The sequence below is a fragment of the Brachyhypopomus gauderio genome, unplaced genomic scaffold (assembly GCF_052324685.1).
Source record: "Brachyhypopomus gauderio isolate BG-103 unplaced genomic scaffold, BGAUD_0.2 sc64, whole genome shotgun sequence".
In the NCBI taxonomy this organism is placed as follows: Eukaryota; Metazoa; Chordata; class Actinopteri; order Gymnotiformes; family Hypopomidae; genus Brachyhypopomus; species Brachyhypopomus gauderio.
In genome coordinates, this window is record NW_027506885.1 from 447,909 (window position 1) to 464,114 (window position 16,206).

At 43.9% G+C, this 16,206-nt stretch overlaps 1 protein-coding gene across 11 annotated transcripts in view; it reads left to right on the plus strand.

The window, feature by feature from the left end:
• The window catches only part of grin1a (glutamate receptor, ionotropic, N-methyl D-aspartate 1a), a 51,190-nt gene that overhangs the window by 22,267 nt on the left and 12,717 nt on the right, over positions 1–16,206 (plus strand). For all 11 annotated transcript variants that reach the window (XM_076988902.1, XM_076988903.1, XM_076988906.1 and 8 more), the window contains 3 exons: positions 13,027–13,154; positions 15,515–15,679; positions 16,079–16,197. In XM_076988902.1, coding sequence (XP_076845017.1) covers positions 13,027–13,154; positions 15,515–15,679; positions 16,079–16,197 — 412 coding nt within the window. The remainder of the gene's footprint in view (positions 1–13,026; positions 13,155–15,514; positions 15,680–16,078; positions 16,198–16,206) is intronic.

A 16,206-nucleotide genomic window follows, 5' to 3' on the forward strand; every position in this document is an offset into this window, starting at 1 on the left:
CACGGTAATGTCGCGCTGAAAAATATTGACCTGTCTTGTCAATATATGGAGCCAGATCCGTAAACGCGAGCCGCTTTCGCCATTCCAGATGGCTCAGTCAAAACCATTACATCTTAATGAACCAATAAATAACATCAGCGGCAAAAATGAGTGTAAAAAATACCAGGGTTCATCATTTAGAACTACAAAAAAAATTTGTTTCTTATTTTACTATCTACCTATTTTTCATAAGAGTTTGTTTTACCGCAAAATATGAAAACTTCAAAACGGCGAATTTCGCCGCAAGGTGACAGATTTTCATGCCTGCATCCAGTTCACTAAAATTTTTAAAAGCTCGCGCTGGTGAAGTGTGCTAAATATTAACTGCCATGCTTAATGTAGTTATTATACAGTGTACATTTGCAATATCTACAGACCATTTAGCAATTAATTATAACCTTTGTATAAACTTTTATGGTAAAACTTAGTTTACATGCTACTGTGAAACAGAACCACCGCGTTCCGCCATGTTTGAAAACGCTGGGAAGCTGGTGGGGTGGGCGTGGCTTGGTCCCAGAGCTCTGTGTCAGTCCGGAATCAGTGACCAATGGAGATTGCAGAGGAACGCCTTCATCTAAGACCCTCCCACACGTGAAATGTGTTCCAAAAGTCAGAAGCAAAAAACGAAGCAGAAGCAAAGAGAGATTCCAGAAGCAAAAGACCTTACTGGGAAAATCCAAAAAAACAAAAACAATGGAACCAAAAACTTGTCAAAATGCAAACGAAAATAAGTTTCAAATAACCAATTATATAAAAAATATATACTTTTGATATATTTTTTTCTGTTTTGCATTCATAACATATATTTTCTGCTCTTGGATTTACTTTTGCTTTTGTGGAACTATTGAAACAAAAATCACTCCATAGTTTATACTTTCGCGAACGTCGCGAGCGTCGCTGCAGTGTTCTCCGAAACGATAGGTGGCGATAGGTGGCAGTGGAGAATAAAAAACCCCTGCAAAACCGGGGAAAGAACATTTTTACCTGACCAGAGACCGTATATATACACCAGGCATCAAACATAAATATGACTTTGCAATGTTGTCCGAAACGATACGTTAACAAATACGAGCCTCTTGTAATTCCAGGGCGAAACATGAGAGAACGTGAAGACGTTAAGATTGGGCGTTTTGAAAATAAACAATCATAAACTAATGTGATTAAAAAAGCGAATTATTTCGATTCATTTCGAGTATATGTATAAATATTTAACTTAATTCAGTTTAATGTGCTGGTAAATATTGAAATGGACCTTGAAAGTGCCGTACAAGTGCTTTAATTCCACCTTGTTTAGGTGTATGAACCCTGCAAACATGACTTTGTCGGTCGCGCTGAAGCGCGGCGCGCGCGCGAAGTTACAAAATTCGAGAGGTGCACGACCTCGCGCCGCGACAGCGCGCGAGGCCCTCGCGCACGGGCGGAGCCACAGCGATTACGTCATTTTCGCCGCGCGGACCCTCGCGCCGCTCGCGGCGCGTCGAGTATAAACCAGGCTTTACACACGAGCTTCATTGTGTCAAGTTCGGTCTTCCCTGGCATTCGGTAAAAACCAAAATGAACCCCTATTTTTGCCTTAAACGAAGACGGGACAGGTTGAATATCTCTTTCCTCCATTTGTTTTGAAACTTTTCCGCGTGTGCGTGTGTCCCAGAACCTGCTGCGTAAGCCTGGTTTATACTTTCGCGAGTGACTGTAGCGCGCGGCTCCGCCCACCTCGCGCGACCCTGCGCGAGCGGTGTAGGCGTTTATACTTTCGCGAGCGTCGCTGCAGTGTTCTCCGAAACGATAGGTGGCAGTGGAGAATAAAAAACCTCTGCAAAACCGAGGAAAGAACATTTTTACCTGACCAGAGACCGTATATATACACCAGGCATCAAACATAAATATGGCTTTGCAATGTTCTCCGAAACGATATGTGGTAGTATAAAGAAACACCCCTCAAAAAAAGGGGAATGAACATGTACCTGACGCATTTTGATGTTGCTTTGTGTTTCAGGTTTGAAAAGTGCTGGAATTTAGGCTAAAGTACATTAAAATGTTGAAATTACGTTAACAAATACGAGCCTCTTGTAATTCCAGGACGAGATGTAACCCACCCACAAAGTGGTGTATTTAATTAATTATTGCTTGTTGCTATTTGTTTTATTCAAGAAAAAAAAAAATTCTTTTAGTTTGGCATTTCAGGCACGTTTCTCAACTAATTGCCGCTTACCTGTAATTGTGGGTCTAGAGTTGTAATGCAGCACCCCCTCTAGGTCACGTGAGTGTGCTGTTTTAGCGCCGTGAGAGGTGAAACGTCTGGTGGCTGCTCGTGAGAACTCGCATCCAGCGCAAATATTATATTTGCTGGTTATATCGCATATACACCCACATATTGTGTCTGAATTATCACATTTTTCTTTATCAGGTAAGAAAATGTCTTTGTTATTTTATTATTATTACTTAGTAAAGTTATTTTATTTCTGAGTTCTAAAATATGTACCGACCACGTTGTGCTTTATGCTAGCTATGGGGAAACTTAGCCCGATATGCAGTGGTTAACGTCAAGTTCAGTTTTGTTGTTAACTGTTGTAAATGTATTTGATATTGAATTTTTTTTGCCATCCAATGTATATATCTTGTAGTTCAAATTGTATAGTTGTTTGTGATTTTATTTAAGCAGGCCATTAGTGCTGCTAGTGTATATTTTATTACATTGTCGATACGTGAGTGTGCTGTTTTAGCGCCGTGAGAGGTGAAACGTCTGGTGGCTGCTCGTGAGAACTCGCATCCAGCGCAAATATTATATTTGCTGGTTATATCGCATATACACCCTAGGGTTGCAACGGTATGAGATTTTCACGGTATGATAACCGTCTCAGAAAATACCGCGGTATCACGGTTATCACGGTATCACAGTTAGTTTGTATATTATTAAAAGATACACTGACCCTTAAAGAAATTACAACAAGTTATTTTTGTTCAATTAACTATTTATTGTAGAAACCTGGAACTATTGTATACAAAATGTGTCCTTTAAAAAAATAAGCTGTACACATGTTTATATAAATACTGCAAAATTAGAGAAACCTAAATCATGGATTTCAGTACAATTATTTAAGTTTAAATTATTTAATATCTGATAAACTCAGCCGGGGTCGCTGTCTGATCAACAACTGTTGTAAACGTCCGTTGTACTTCCAAGTTAGAATATAACCAGATACTGCAGGAAGAGAGGATTTATTTCTGACATGATCCTCACAATAGAGATTTCTATTTTAAGGCTTTCACACCGAGTCTGGTTTTAACATATCAAAAACAGGCACGTTAGAATTTGAAAATGAACGCATGTAAATTAATGGCGTCTTTCACATCCAGTGAAAGAAAGGACCTTAAAAAGCTAGGTTTATACTTTCACTAGTGACCGTAGCTCGCGACTCCGCACAGTTCTTTTGTCTTACGTTAACAAATACGAGCCTCTTGTAATTCCAGGACGAAACATGAGAGAACGTGAAGACGTGAAGATTGGGCGTTTTGGAAATAAACAACCATTAAATAATGTGATTAAATAAGCGAATTATTTCGAGTAAATTTATAAATATTTAACTTAATTAAGTTTAAGGTGCTGGGAAATATTGAAACGGACCTTTAAAGTTACGTACAAGTACTTTAATTCCACCTTATAAAGGTGTATGAACCCTGCAAACATGACTTTGTTCATTGCGCTGAGGCGCAGCGCGCGCAAAGTTACAAAATTCGAGAGGTGCACGACCTCGCGAATCGACAGCGCGCGAGACCAAGTATGTCCGGGCGGAGCCACCGCGATTACGTCATTTTCGCCGCTGATTTTAGTTTAGCTTTTTTTGTTAAATAATGTGTTAAGTCTGATGCACTTTCTGCCATTCTCACCGCTGTGTGCGGAGTAGCTGAACCGGAGCGGAGTTGCGCATGCGCGGGTCAGTTTCTCCGCTGGCTTGCTTTTTACCGGTAATAAGCAAACGCACACGATATGATAACCGTGCATTTTAATACCGTGGTATACCGTGAAACCGGTTACCGCTGCAACCCTAATACACCCACATATTGTGTCTGAATTATCACATTTTTCTTTATCAGTGGACTGTTGAGAGCGATCAAATTCTGGAACGGCTCCGTCTTCCGGATCAAGAGCTATACTTGCTGGACACCAGTACTGCAATTTTTTCGAGCTCCATCTAACACCGTCACCGTAAGACTGTTCCATACGGATCCGGCGTTAGTCCGGAGACAAGACATTTTTTGTTGTTTGGTTTGTTTGTTGTATACATATATATATATATGTGTGTGTATGAATGTATGGTATATATATATATATATATATATATATATATATATATATATATATATATATATATATATATATATATATATTGTTATTATTCATGAACATAGTATATATGTATTTTTAATAGACATCATTTAAAAAAAAATTCCATTCGTCTGCGTATTTGTGTGCTTAAGTTCAGTGCGAGCTAGCGTTGTCTCTAAGCTGCCCCAAATATAATTTAAATTATATCAACTACAAATTTTATTTATTCACTCCAATATCCCAGACCCTGTAGATTAATTTCCTTACAGGATCATACCCTATATTTTATTATTGGGTTACAACTGATAAGAGAAATTAAGTGGCGCCCAACGTGGGGCCCGCTGCGGAGTAGACTTGTGTTCGCATTGACTAAGCACACACATTGAGCATACTACATATTGAGTATACTACACATTGGTTATACTACATTTCAGTTTTCAAAATGGATGTGTGTACTCAGTATGATTTTGACCCTGAATGTTCAGTGCTCTTGAAAAATGTACATCCCACTGTAACACTCAGCGATGTACGTAGAGCCTTCAGTTTGATTGATAAGGTAATGAGAATTGAGTGGGTAGATGGAAATACTTCTGGGGTTTTACTTTGTGAGTTCCAAGAGTGTATTACTCCACTACTGCTGGAGGAGGAACACTTAAATGCAGATGGCAATGGGTATTGGGAAGTAATTCAGGTAGATAGTCCTGAAGCTGGCAAGACCAAATTGCAGACAGAGGCTCCCAACAAGTCAGAGCATCTAGACAGTGTTCTGGGAGCCATGGCTGATGACCTGGTGGCCCAGATAGAGTGCTTGGCAGATTTATATAGCGTGGATACCAATAACCTTAGCCAGCATATTGCTAATAAAATCACAAAAGGTGTAGGTTATGGTGCACAGAACCCAGTTAGTTCCACTCCAGCTTCTAGCATATTTGCTCATAATGCAGACTCTGAGATTTCTGCCCCAACTTTTGTCACACCAACTCGGTCAGACAGCTCTGATTTTCCACGGGTTGCTCCAATGTGTCGTTTGCTCCTAGCGTTGACTCTCATTCTAGGGACAGGACCACTGATGCTGAGGCACAGGAGAGTTTTCTAATTCCCAGAGATGTACAGCGGGTAGTTGTAGAGCATGTAGTAAAACGTGATGCCAACTCCTTAGAGCCCACCACATCTCAACATAAGATCCGAACTTTCTCGGGACAGAGTCCAAAGCCGGCTGGGGAAGTTGACTTCAAAACCTGGAAAATATACGCAAGACAGGTGATCAGAAATGACGCTTTGTCTGAAAATTACAAGAGGAGGCAGATACTAGATAGCCTTCTCCCTCCTGCTATCAGCATAGCACTCTGCGCTGGTGATAATGCACCCCCCAAGCTCTATCTACATGAGCTGGAAATTGCATACGGCAGTGTGACTTGTGGTGAAGAACTTTACATCCAATTCCTTGAGACACATCAGAACAGTGGAGAAATGTCCTCTGACTTTTTGAGAAGGCTTCAGGCCTTAATGCAGGAAGTTGTTGAGAAGAAGGGTATGGCAGGCAGGCATGCTGATGTGCAGCTCATGAAGCAGTTTGTTCGTGGTTGTTGGGATGAGGGATTACTAACAGAGCTACGTCTTAAGGATGTGCTGACATGCCCGTCCCAGCCTACCATGAGTTACTCAGACCTGCTGTTTAAGATTAGGTCGATCGAGCAGGAAAGGCAACTTAAAGAGAGGAGGAAAAGTCGCCATCTTGGCATCCTACCGACTAAGGCACGTAGCCATGCACATCTCACCTCTAATTCTCAGCAATTACTACCTGAGAGTTGCAATAGTGCTGAAAAGGAAGATTTGAGACGAAGGATTCATCAGCTTGAAATAGAGGTGGCTGAAGCAAAAGCTGCATCTGAAGTAGGGAACGGTAATAGGGGAGTAATCTACCAAGAGTCTAAATCCACAACACAAGATACAACAAAGAACAAGACAAAACTGGAACAAATTCCCATATCTAAATCTCAAGCTCAAAAGACCAGGACACTGAAGTTCTGCTATCGGTGTGGAGAGGACGCACATTTTCTGCAGCACTGTAAAAATCCAGTGAACGCAGCCCTGGTTCAAGAGAAACTAATGCAAAGACATGAACAAAAGAATAAATTCCAAAACACTAAAGCTTCACCCTCAGTACATTTAAATGGGGTGTAGCCTCTGTTGGGGAACAAACGGAGGCTACAAATGAAGAAAGTTCCAAAGCAGCCCAAAAGCAATTTGCATGCACTTTAAGCTTGAGTGACAGTGTGTCAAAGCCTGAGAAACAAATACCTATTGGCTTAGTGGGAGAGCCTTATGATGGGGTAGCATGGTTGGATGGGGTGAAGTGTCATTGCCTCATAGATACTGGATCTCAAGTGACTTGTCTCTCAGAATCATTCTATAGGCAGCATTTGTATCACAGAGAGCTATCTTCTGTAGGTGATATCCTGCGTATTGAGGGTGCAGCGGGACAAGAGGTGCCTTACCTTGGGTATATTGAGATGGATATAAGATTTCCAGCCAGTGTTTGCGGGACAGGAACAACCTTCGCCATTCTAGCCCTTATCTGCCCCGATCAAAATTATAATGCTAACACTCCCTTACTGGTAGGGACCAATGTCCTTAGACGACTTATTCAAGACTGTCAGAGTACGAGAGGGAACCAGTACCTCAGCACATTGCCCATACATGCTGACTGGGTCAATGCCTATGCTATTTGTGATGCAAAGCTGAAGTCAGAGATGACTGATAGAAATCCTATTCCTGTCCATCTGTCCGGAAAACATGCAGTCACCATCCATAAAGAGGAGAGCCGTGTTTTGGTTGGGATTTGTCATGCCAAAAAGTCTAAATGGATGAGACCAGTAGTTCTAGAGGAACCTGCAGGAGGCCCTTTTCCTGGTGGACTTGTGGTGAGTGCACAGTTAATCCAAGTGCAACCCAGATCACACAATAAAATTAGGGTAGTAGTTCAAAACATATCAGACCACAGTGTAACTTTGCAACCCAGGCAGAGGATTGCAGAAGGTTTTCTGGTGGATTGGGTCAAGCCAGTGAATCCAGGTGCCAGTTATGGTGATCCAAATGCTTCCAAACTTTCTGTTCAGCAATTCCCTTTGTCGGTTTCAGAAACTGCTGTTCCCCTGGATCTGAATTTCGAGAATTCCCTTGTGCCAGAAGAGTTTAAACTGCACATCATATCCAGAATAAACCAAGAAGTATCCAGTGCCTTCTCTAAGCATGATTTAGATGTCGGGCATGTTAATGGTGTCACACACAAGATTGAATTGTCAGATCACATACCATTCAAAGAGCGTACTCGTCGAGTGTCACCTGCTGATTTTGAGGATTTAAAGAAACATCTGAAAGAGCTCCTATCTATCGGCATTATAGAGGAGTCAAACAGCCCCTATGCTTCCCCAGTGGTCTTAGTTAGAAAGAAAAATGGTGATCTTAGAATGGTCGTGGATTATCGCAAACTCAATAATATAACCAAAAAAGATGCATATCCTCTTCCAAGGATAGAGGAGACTTTTGCCTTACTCACTGGTTGTAAATGGTTCTCCGTTTTAGATTTAAAAAGTGGCTACTATCAGCTGGAAGTTGAGGAAGCAGATCGTCCAAAAACTGCTTTTACTACGCCCTTTGGAAACTGGCAGTTCCGCCGCTTACCTCAAGGTCTCACTAATGCTCCTGCAACTTTTCAACGGACCATGGAGAGGGTTATGTCAGGGCTCAATCTGCAGGAAGTAATTGCTTTCCTAGACGATTTGATCATTTTTTCAGAAACCTTAGAACAACATGAGGAGAGGCTAATGAGAGTACTGGGAAGGATCGCTGCATTCGGGCTGAAGTTGTCTCCTACCAAGTGCAGGTTCTTTCAGACCTCCGTGAGATACCTGGGTCATGTGATTTCAGCCCAAGGTATTCAGCCTGACCCTGACAAATTAGAGGCTATAAAAGGGTGGCCTACGCCTAAAACAGTCAGAGAGCTCAGATCATTTCTGGGTTTCTCAGGCTATTACCGCCGATTTATGGAAAACTACTCTAGAGTAGTAAAGCCTCTAAATGAGTTGTTGCAGGGAGGATCCTCCACCAGACACAAAACATCGGCACATCAGAACAGATCAAAATTTCAATCTGTGGTCGAAAAGTGGAGTCCTGACTGTCAAAACGCCTTTGAGACTGTCAAACAAAATCTAACTGCTGTGCCAGTACTGGGCTTTGCTGACTGGAAGCTACCTTACATCCTCCATACAGATGCTAGTACCACTGGTTTGGGTGCTGCACTGTATCAGATTCAGGAGGGGAAAGCTAGAGTCATTGCCTATGCGAGTAGGGGCCTCAGTAGAAGTGAAAGGAACTACCCTGTCCATAAGCTCGAGTTTCTGGCACTAAAATGGGCCATATGTGAAAAGTTCCATGATTTCCTTTATGGTGCCAATTTCAGCGTGCTAACGGACAACAATCCTTTAACATATGTGCTTACTACTGCCAAGTTAGATGCAGCTGGACACCGCTGGCTTGCCGCTCTGTCCATGTACAATTTCGATATTAAGTACAGAGCTGGGAAAACTAACGTGGATGCTGATGGTTTGTCACGTAGGCCTCATGCCCCTGCAGGGGAGGATGAAGACTCTGAGGATATTGAGATGAGAGTAATGAGGATGCTGGATAGAGCAGCTCACTCTCCAGAAGAGTTTGAACTAATGAACCCAGCTGTCTTAGAGACTTTGTGCCTTAGACATGGTGTGCGGTGTATGAGAGGAGGCGTGCAACTGGACAAAGAATCTGAAATAGACGATAGCGAATCTGAGGTGACTCCTGCAGTGGAAACGCTGCTGTGTGATGAGAGGGCTGTCCCGAGTGATTTAGTGGATCCTGAACCATGGCCCGGACATTCCACGTTACCCAGCATGACTCCATCTGACTGGGAAGAGCTACAAAGAGATGATCCCGCTATTAGTTATATAATCAGGCTTTTACAATCGGGTGAGGGGTTAGCTGACTCAGATAAGCAAACGGCACCTAGAGAAGTACATCTGCTCTGGAGAGAGAGACAAAGATTGATCTTAATTGACCAAGTTCTATATCGTCAAGTTACCGATCAGTATGGCGAAAAGTATAATCAATTGGTAGTTCCAAGTAGCCTTAGACAAAGAGCACTAGAAGGCGTACATGACGAGACTGGTCACATGGGGTATGAAAGAACACTGGAGCTTGCGCGTGCTAGATTTTACTGGCCAAAAATGGCAGTCTCTGTTGAACACAAATGTAAGACGTGTGAGAGATGCCTTAGGAGGAAATCTCATGCTCAAAGGGCATCTAAGCTTGTAAATATCAAAGTCTATTCACCGCTTGAATTAGTCTGCATTGATTTTTTATCACTAGAGCCAGACGCCAGTGATACTAGGAATATATTGGTTATTACAGACCATTTTACAAAATATGCCCTTGCATTCCCAACAAAAGATCAGACTGCAAAGACGGTGGCAACAATTCTTTGGGAGAACCTCATATGCAACTTTGGTTTCCCTAAACGCATACATAGTGATCAGGGGGCCAATTTTGAGTCCGAATTGGTCACAGAACTTTGTAAATTGGCGGGTGTCAAGTCCAGAACTACACCGTATCATCCCAGGGGAAATCCGGTTGAGCGATTCAATCGCACCCTATTGGATTTACTGGGTACTTTAAGTGATCAGAAGAAGGAGCAGTGGAGGAAGTATGTGCGTCCTCTTGTACATGCGTACAACTGTACAAAAAATGATGCTACAGGAGAGTCGCCATTTTTTCTAATGTTTGGGCGGCAACCCCGCCTGCCCATTGATCTCTGTTTTGGGATAAGCCCAGCTGGACACAATCCTAGAACTCACTCACATTATGTCACGGAGTTGAAGAAGAGGCTGAGATATGCCTATAAGCTAGCTACAGCAAATGCAGAAAAGCGACAAGCTCTCAATAAGGCCAGATGGGATAAAAGAGTGACTGCTGCCAGTATTGGGGTGGGAGACCGTGTTCTTGTGCGTAATGTAAATCTTAGAAGGAAACACAAGATTGCAGATCGCTGGGAGCCCACAACATATATAGTAGTCAAGCAACCTAATGAAGAGATCCCTGTGTATGTTGTCAAGGCTGAAGATGGTCAGGGACAAGAGCGGGTGCTACACAGAGACCTGTTACTTCCTTGTGGGTTTCTGCCCATCAGTCAGGAAGATATGCAGGCAGAAGGTGCTGGTGGACAGAATAGACCAGTCACACGCAGCAAAGATAGAAAAGTATCTGAGAAAAGCAACCCTAACATAACTCTTAATCCTGAAGCTCTGGAGTTCCATTCTGTGCTGGAAAGTGGAATCAGTTCTATCTCCACCTTGAACCAGGAACACTCAGACCCTTCGAGTACAGAAGAATTGTTGTTTTCACAGGATGAAGATTGCAGTGTTGCAGAGAATTATTCATGTTTGAAGGAACAGAATGATGACTCTGTGTTGAGCGGAAGGGACAATTCATCCCCCTACAAAACAGAACCTGCAAGCTACAGGGCTGAAGTGTATGAAAATGCTGATATTGCACCAATGGATTCAGGCTCCAGTGTAGGTGAGCAAGAGCAGGTTACTTCAATAGAGGAAGAACCACAAGTTTTCCCCCGACGGTCTCAGCGGGAAAAACACCCTCCTGCGAAATTAAGAGATTACAATGGATGGACTGCAACCCGCACCATTCAAAGTGTCATTCAAAAGCCCCACAGTGATTATCTTAGTCAGTTAGTTAATATGATGCAACAGCAGATTCAAGTACAGCAGACTCAGAGTGAACTTTTACTAAGTCTTGTGACCACAGGTTTTGGTTAAAGTATCTGACGAGGACGTCAGTGTTCAGCAGGGGAGGATGTAACCCACCCACAAAGTGGTGTATTTAATTAATTATTGCTTGTTGCTATTTGTTTTATTCAAGAAAAAAAAAAAATTCTTTTAGTTTGGCATTTCAGGCACGTTTCTCAACTAATTGCCGCTTACCTGTAATTGTGGGTCTAGAGTTGTAATGCAGCACCCCCTCTAGGTCACGTGAGTGTGCTGTTTTAGCGCCGTGAGAGGTGAAACGTCTGGTGGCTGCTCGTGAGAACTCGCATCCAGCGCAAATATTATATTTGCTGGTTATATCGCATATACACCCACATATTGTGTCTGAATTATCACATTTTTCTTTATCAGGTAAGAAAATGTCTTTGTTATTTTATTATTATTACTTAGTAAAGTTATTTTATTTCTGAGTTCTAAAATATGTACCGACCACGTTGTGCTTTATGCTAGCTATGGGGAAACTTAGCCCGATATGCAGTGGTTAACGTCAAGTTCAGTTTTGTTGTTAACTGTTGTAAATGTATTTGATATTGAATTTTTTTTGCCATCCAATGTATATATCTTGTAGTTCAAATTGTATAGTTGTTTGTGATTTTATTTAAGCAGGCCATTAGTGCTGCTAGTGTATATTTTATTACATTGTCGATACGTGAGTGTGCTGTTTTAGCGCCGTGAGAGGTGAAACGTCTGGTGGCTGCTCGTGAGAACTCGCATCCAGCGCAAATATTATATTTGCTGGTTATATCGCATATACACCCACATATTGTGTCTGAATTATCACATTTTTCTTTATCAGTGGACTGTTGAGAGCGATCAAATTCTGGAACGGCTCCGTCTTCCGGATCAAGAGCTATACTTGCTGGACACCAGTACTGCAATTTTTTCGAGCTCCATCTAACACCGTCACCGTAAGACTGTTCCATACGGATCCGGCGTTAGTCCGGAGACAAGACATTTTTTGTTGTTTGGTTTGTTTGTTGTATACATATATATATATATATGTTATATATATGTGTGTGTATGAATGTATGGTATATATATATATATATATATATATATATATATATATATATATATATATATATATATATATTGTTATTATTCATGAACATAGTATATATGTATTTTTAATAGACATCATTTAAAAAAAATTCCATTCGTCTGCGTATTTGTGTGCTTAAGTTCAGTGCGAGCTAGAGTTGTCTCTAAGCTGCCCCAAATATAATTTAAATTATATCAACTACAAATTTTATTTATTCACTCCAATATCCCAGACCCTGTAGATTAATTTCCTTACAGGATCATACCCTATATTTTATTATTGGGTTACAACTGATAAGAGAAATTGCAAAGCCATATTTATGTTTGATGCCTGGTGTATATATACGGTCTCTGGTCAGGTAAAAATGTTCTTTCCTCGGTTTTGCAGAGGTTTTTTATTCTCCACTGCCACCTATTGCCACCTATCGTTTCGGAGAACACTGCAGCGACGCTCGCGACGTTCGCGAAAGTAACCAGGCTTTACAGGTGCAATCTATCGGGCTTGATTGTCCCTGGTTCCAGCTCGCGGGCTCCGCCTAGTGGCAGCAGGAGGCACGTGCCTGGGTCGAACCCTGACAGTATCAGTAGGACAAACTAAATGAAATGAATGGTGTCCTGCAGATCTTATAGATCCTCTATGGATAAATCCAGAATGAACCTTTACATGCTGAATTTCCCTGGTACAGTGTGCGTTTAAAACGGTGATGTCTCCAGAGTCCCTCAAATGTTCCTTTGGTTTGATTACAGGACGTCCAACTGTGCCTCAGTGCTGTTATGGATTCTGCATTGACCTGCTGATCAAGTTGGCCATGACCATGAACTTCACGTATGAAGTCCATCTGGTGGCTGATGGGAAATTTGGAACACAGGAGAGAGTGAGTTCCCAGTAGTGCCCAGAACACCACAAAAAAAACCCCACAATACTAAAAGAATCTGAAGTCATAGTCAGGGAGCTTTTTAATTAATGGCATTTTTGAAGTAATGAGGGATGAGTTCTTATCATGTGGTGGATGGTTTTCCATTTATGATTATTATTCACCCTGGACTAGATTGAAAAGTTTGATCTGTTTGAAAGTGTTTGAATTATCTTGGGGGTAAAAAGTATACTGGACCTGGACATAACACCGGCTTCCCTGAGACAGAAAGTTTCTGCAAAACCAATTTTATCTGAATTTTTTTCCTTTTTTTGAGTAAACAAAGTACCATCTCTGTCTCTTAAAACCAACAACAACAAGTCTGATAATGTCTGTGTGACGGGCAGGTGTGAGCAACAAAAAGGAAGCGATCACGCCAAGTCTCAGGGAAAAAGGGTGGTTTAATATAAAGTGTGCAAACCAAAAACCCGTGCAATAGATCCAAATTAAGGATATAATGACCAGCGGTCAACTGGTACAAAGACAAGACATATATAGACAGACAAACGACCATCAGGTGGGAACGGATCACGGGCTCCGCCCACCTGAGGGGCGTACACGACGTCACAAAACAACAACAACACAGCCGCTGTGGACAGAGGCGGCCGGTAGGGGGCCGCCTCACCGTGACAGACCCCCCCACCAAGCCGCACTCCCCTCCACTGGGTGTGTGGCACACAGCGGCTGCACAACAACACGAAGGGGCAGGAAGGCAAGGACAGGCAGGGACACACCTCCTGCAGTCCACGAGCTGAAACACAAAACACATAACATTAGTCAGCTCACCTCCCTGGGCGGGACCCTGGACCGACTGGGCCGTCAACAAGACAAAACCACGCCCCGGTCGGTCACAGGGCCCTCACGCCCTAACCGGCCTTAAGCCGCATAGCCCCACAGGTGCGAGGACGGCGGGCCTCGGCTCCTTGTCCGTCCGGGGTGTATGTGTGTGCAGGTTACCTCCCTGGGGCGTGGCTACCTCACCTCCAGGACCCCGTGGAAGGGTCTCCGTCCTGTGCAGGAGCTCTTCAGACCGGAGCCCCATGGTCCCCAAACATCCGGGGGCCCCAGCCCTCTAGGGAGGGGCTCTTTCCGACCGGGCTCCGGTCACCCCACAACATAAGGGGGCTCCTGCCAGCTGGAGACCCCCACAAGGTCCAGGAATGCCACGATTCAACGCCAGGGAGAAGCACCTGCACATAAAACACAAATGCACACACACACCCACACACACCAACACAGAACACAAACGCGCACTACCCTGATCCCCCCTCCAGGGGGGAGGGGTCTCCATCCTAACTCAGGAGAACCCCCCACTTACCTGGTCAGGGCCTCCCTCGGGAGCGACGCCCTCCGTGCCACACCCCATGGCACGGGACCACAGCCGGTCCCCCCCCAAACACACATTCAGGGGGAGGAGCATGCGTGGAATTACACGCAAACATTAGACAACACGTTAGGACACAACATGCACACAAAGACTCGACAAACAGAACTTAGTGCGCAGACACTGAACGAACGGGACCGATACTTGCGTGCACTACACATAAACGACGGTGACGCGCCGCTCAGAGTCGCAGTCGCTCCCCACATAAAACACATGACACACGGGGAGCGAGGCGACAGTGACGAGCGGCGACCGCGTCACACACACAAAACACTTAACATATAACAAACGTGCACGCACACAGATCCTCACGTCCGTTCACCTGGACACACTAACACCACACAAGACGAAGAGCTTACCAGGGAGACTGCCTTGGTCCTCGCCGTGCCACAAACACAACACGAGCACGGCGGAGCTCTTCCAACAAACAAACGACAAACACGAAGAGTTTTTTTCCCAGGGCAGACAGCCCTGGTCCTCGCCGTGCCACAGACAACACAAAAGCACGGCGGAACTCTTCACAAAACACCACGCAGACAAACACTTACCACGAGACATGACCACGAACGAAGGAGAAAGAAAAAGAGACTCGGCGGCTTCTGAAGGGCGGCTGGTCATTCTGTGACGGGCAGGTGTGAGCAACAAATAGGAAGCGATCACGCCAAGTCTCAGGGAAAAAGGGTGGTTTAATATAAAGTGTGCAAACCTAAAACCCGTGCAATAGATCCAAATTAAGGATATAATGACCAGCGGTCAACTGGTACAAAGACAAGACATATATAGACAGACAAACGACCATCAGGTGGGAACGGATCACAGGCTCCGCCCACCTGAGGGGCGTACACGACGTCACAAAACAACAACAACACAGCCGCTGTGGACAGAGGCGGCTGGTAGGGGGCCGCCTCACCGTGACAGTCTGTTCCCTTGGCATCAGGTTAACAACAGTAACAAGAAGGAGTGGAACGGCATGATGGGAGAACTCCTGGGGGGCCTGGCGGACATGATCGTGGCTCCACTCACAATCAACAACGAACGAGCCCAGTACATCGAGTTCTCCAAACCGTTCAAATATCAGGGGCTCACCATCCTCGTGAAGAAGGTTCGTCCGTCCCGTCCAGACTCAACGTTCTGCATGACCGCATTTGTCTTAGTATTGAAACCTGTTACCTGCAGTGTGCGCTATGTCTCTGTGAGTAGAGTGCTTACTGAGGTACTCTACTAACACGGTGCATTCAGTATACGTTAATTATACGTTGTAGAATTAAGTCTCTTATCTGTATGAATTATTTCAGTCACTTTCAGTCAGACTGAGCTACTGTAATGTAGCTACCAACTTAGTTCAAGTTCAAACTGGGAAAAACTTGTTTCCTGCTCTGTGTTCTTGTCTCACACTGTGCTAGCAATGTCACTGAGTCTCCCCGTGTTGCCCCCTGCTGGACACAGGGCAGAGTGCGCGCTGAGTCAGCAGAAGTTTTTGACGCGGTGCCGTGTGTTGCAGGAAATCCCGCGCAGTACGCTGGACTCGTTCATGCAGCCGTTCCAGAGCACGCTGTGGTTGCTGGTGGGGCTGTCGGTGCATGTGGTGGCGGTGATGCTCTACCTACTAGACCGGTTCAGGTACGGTGT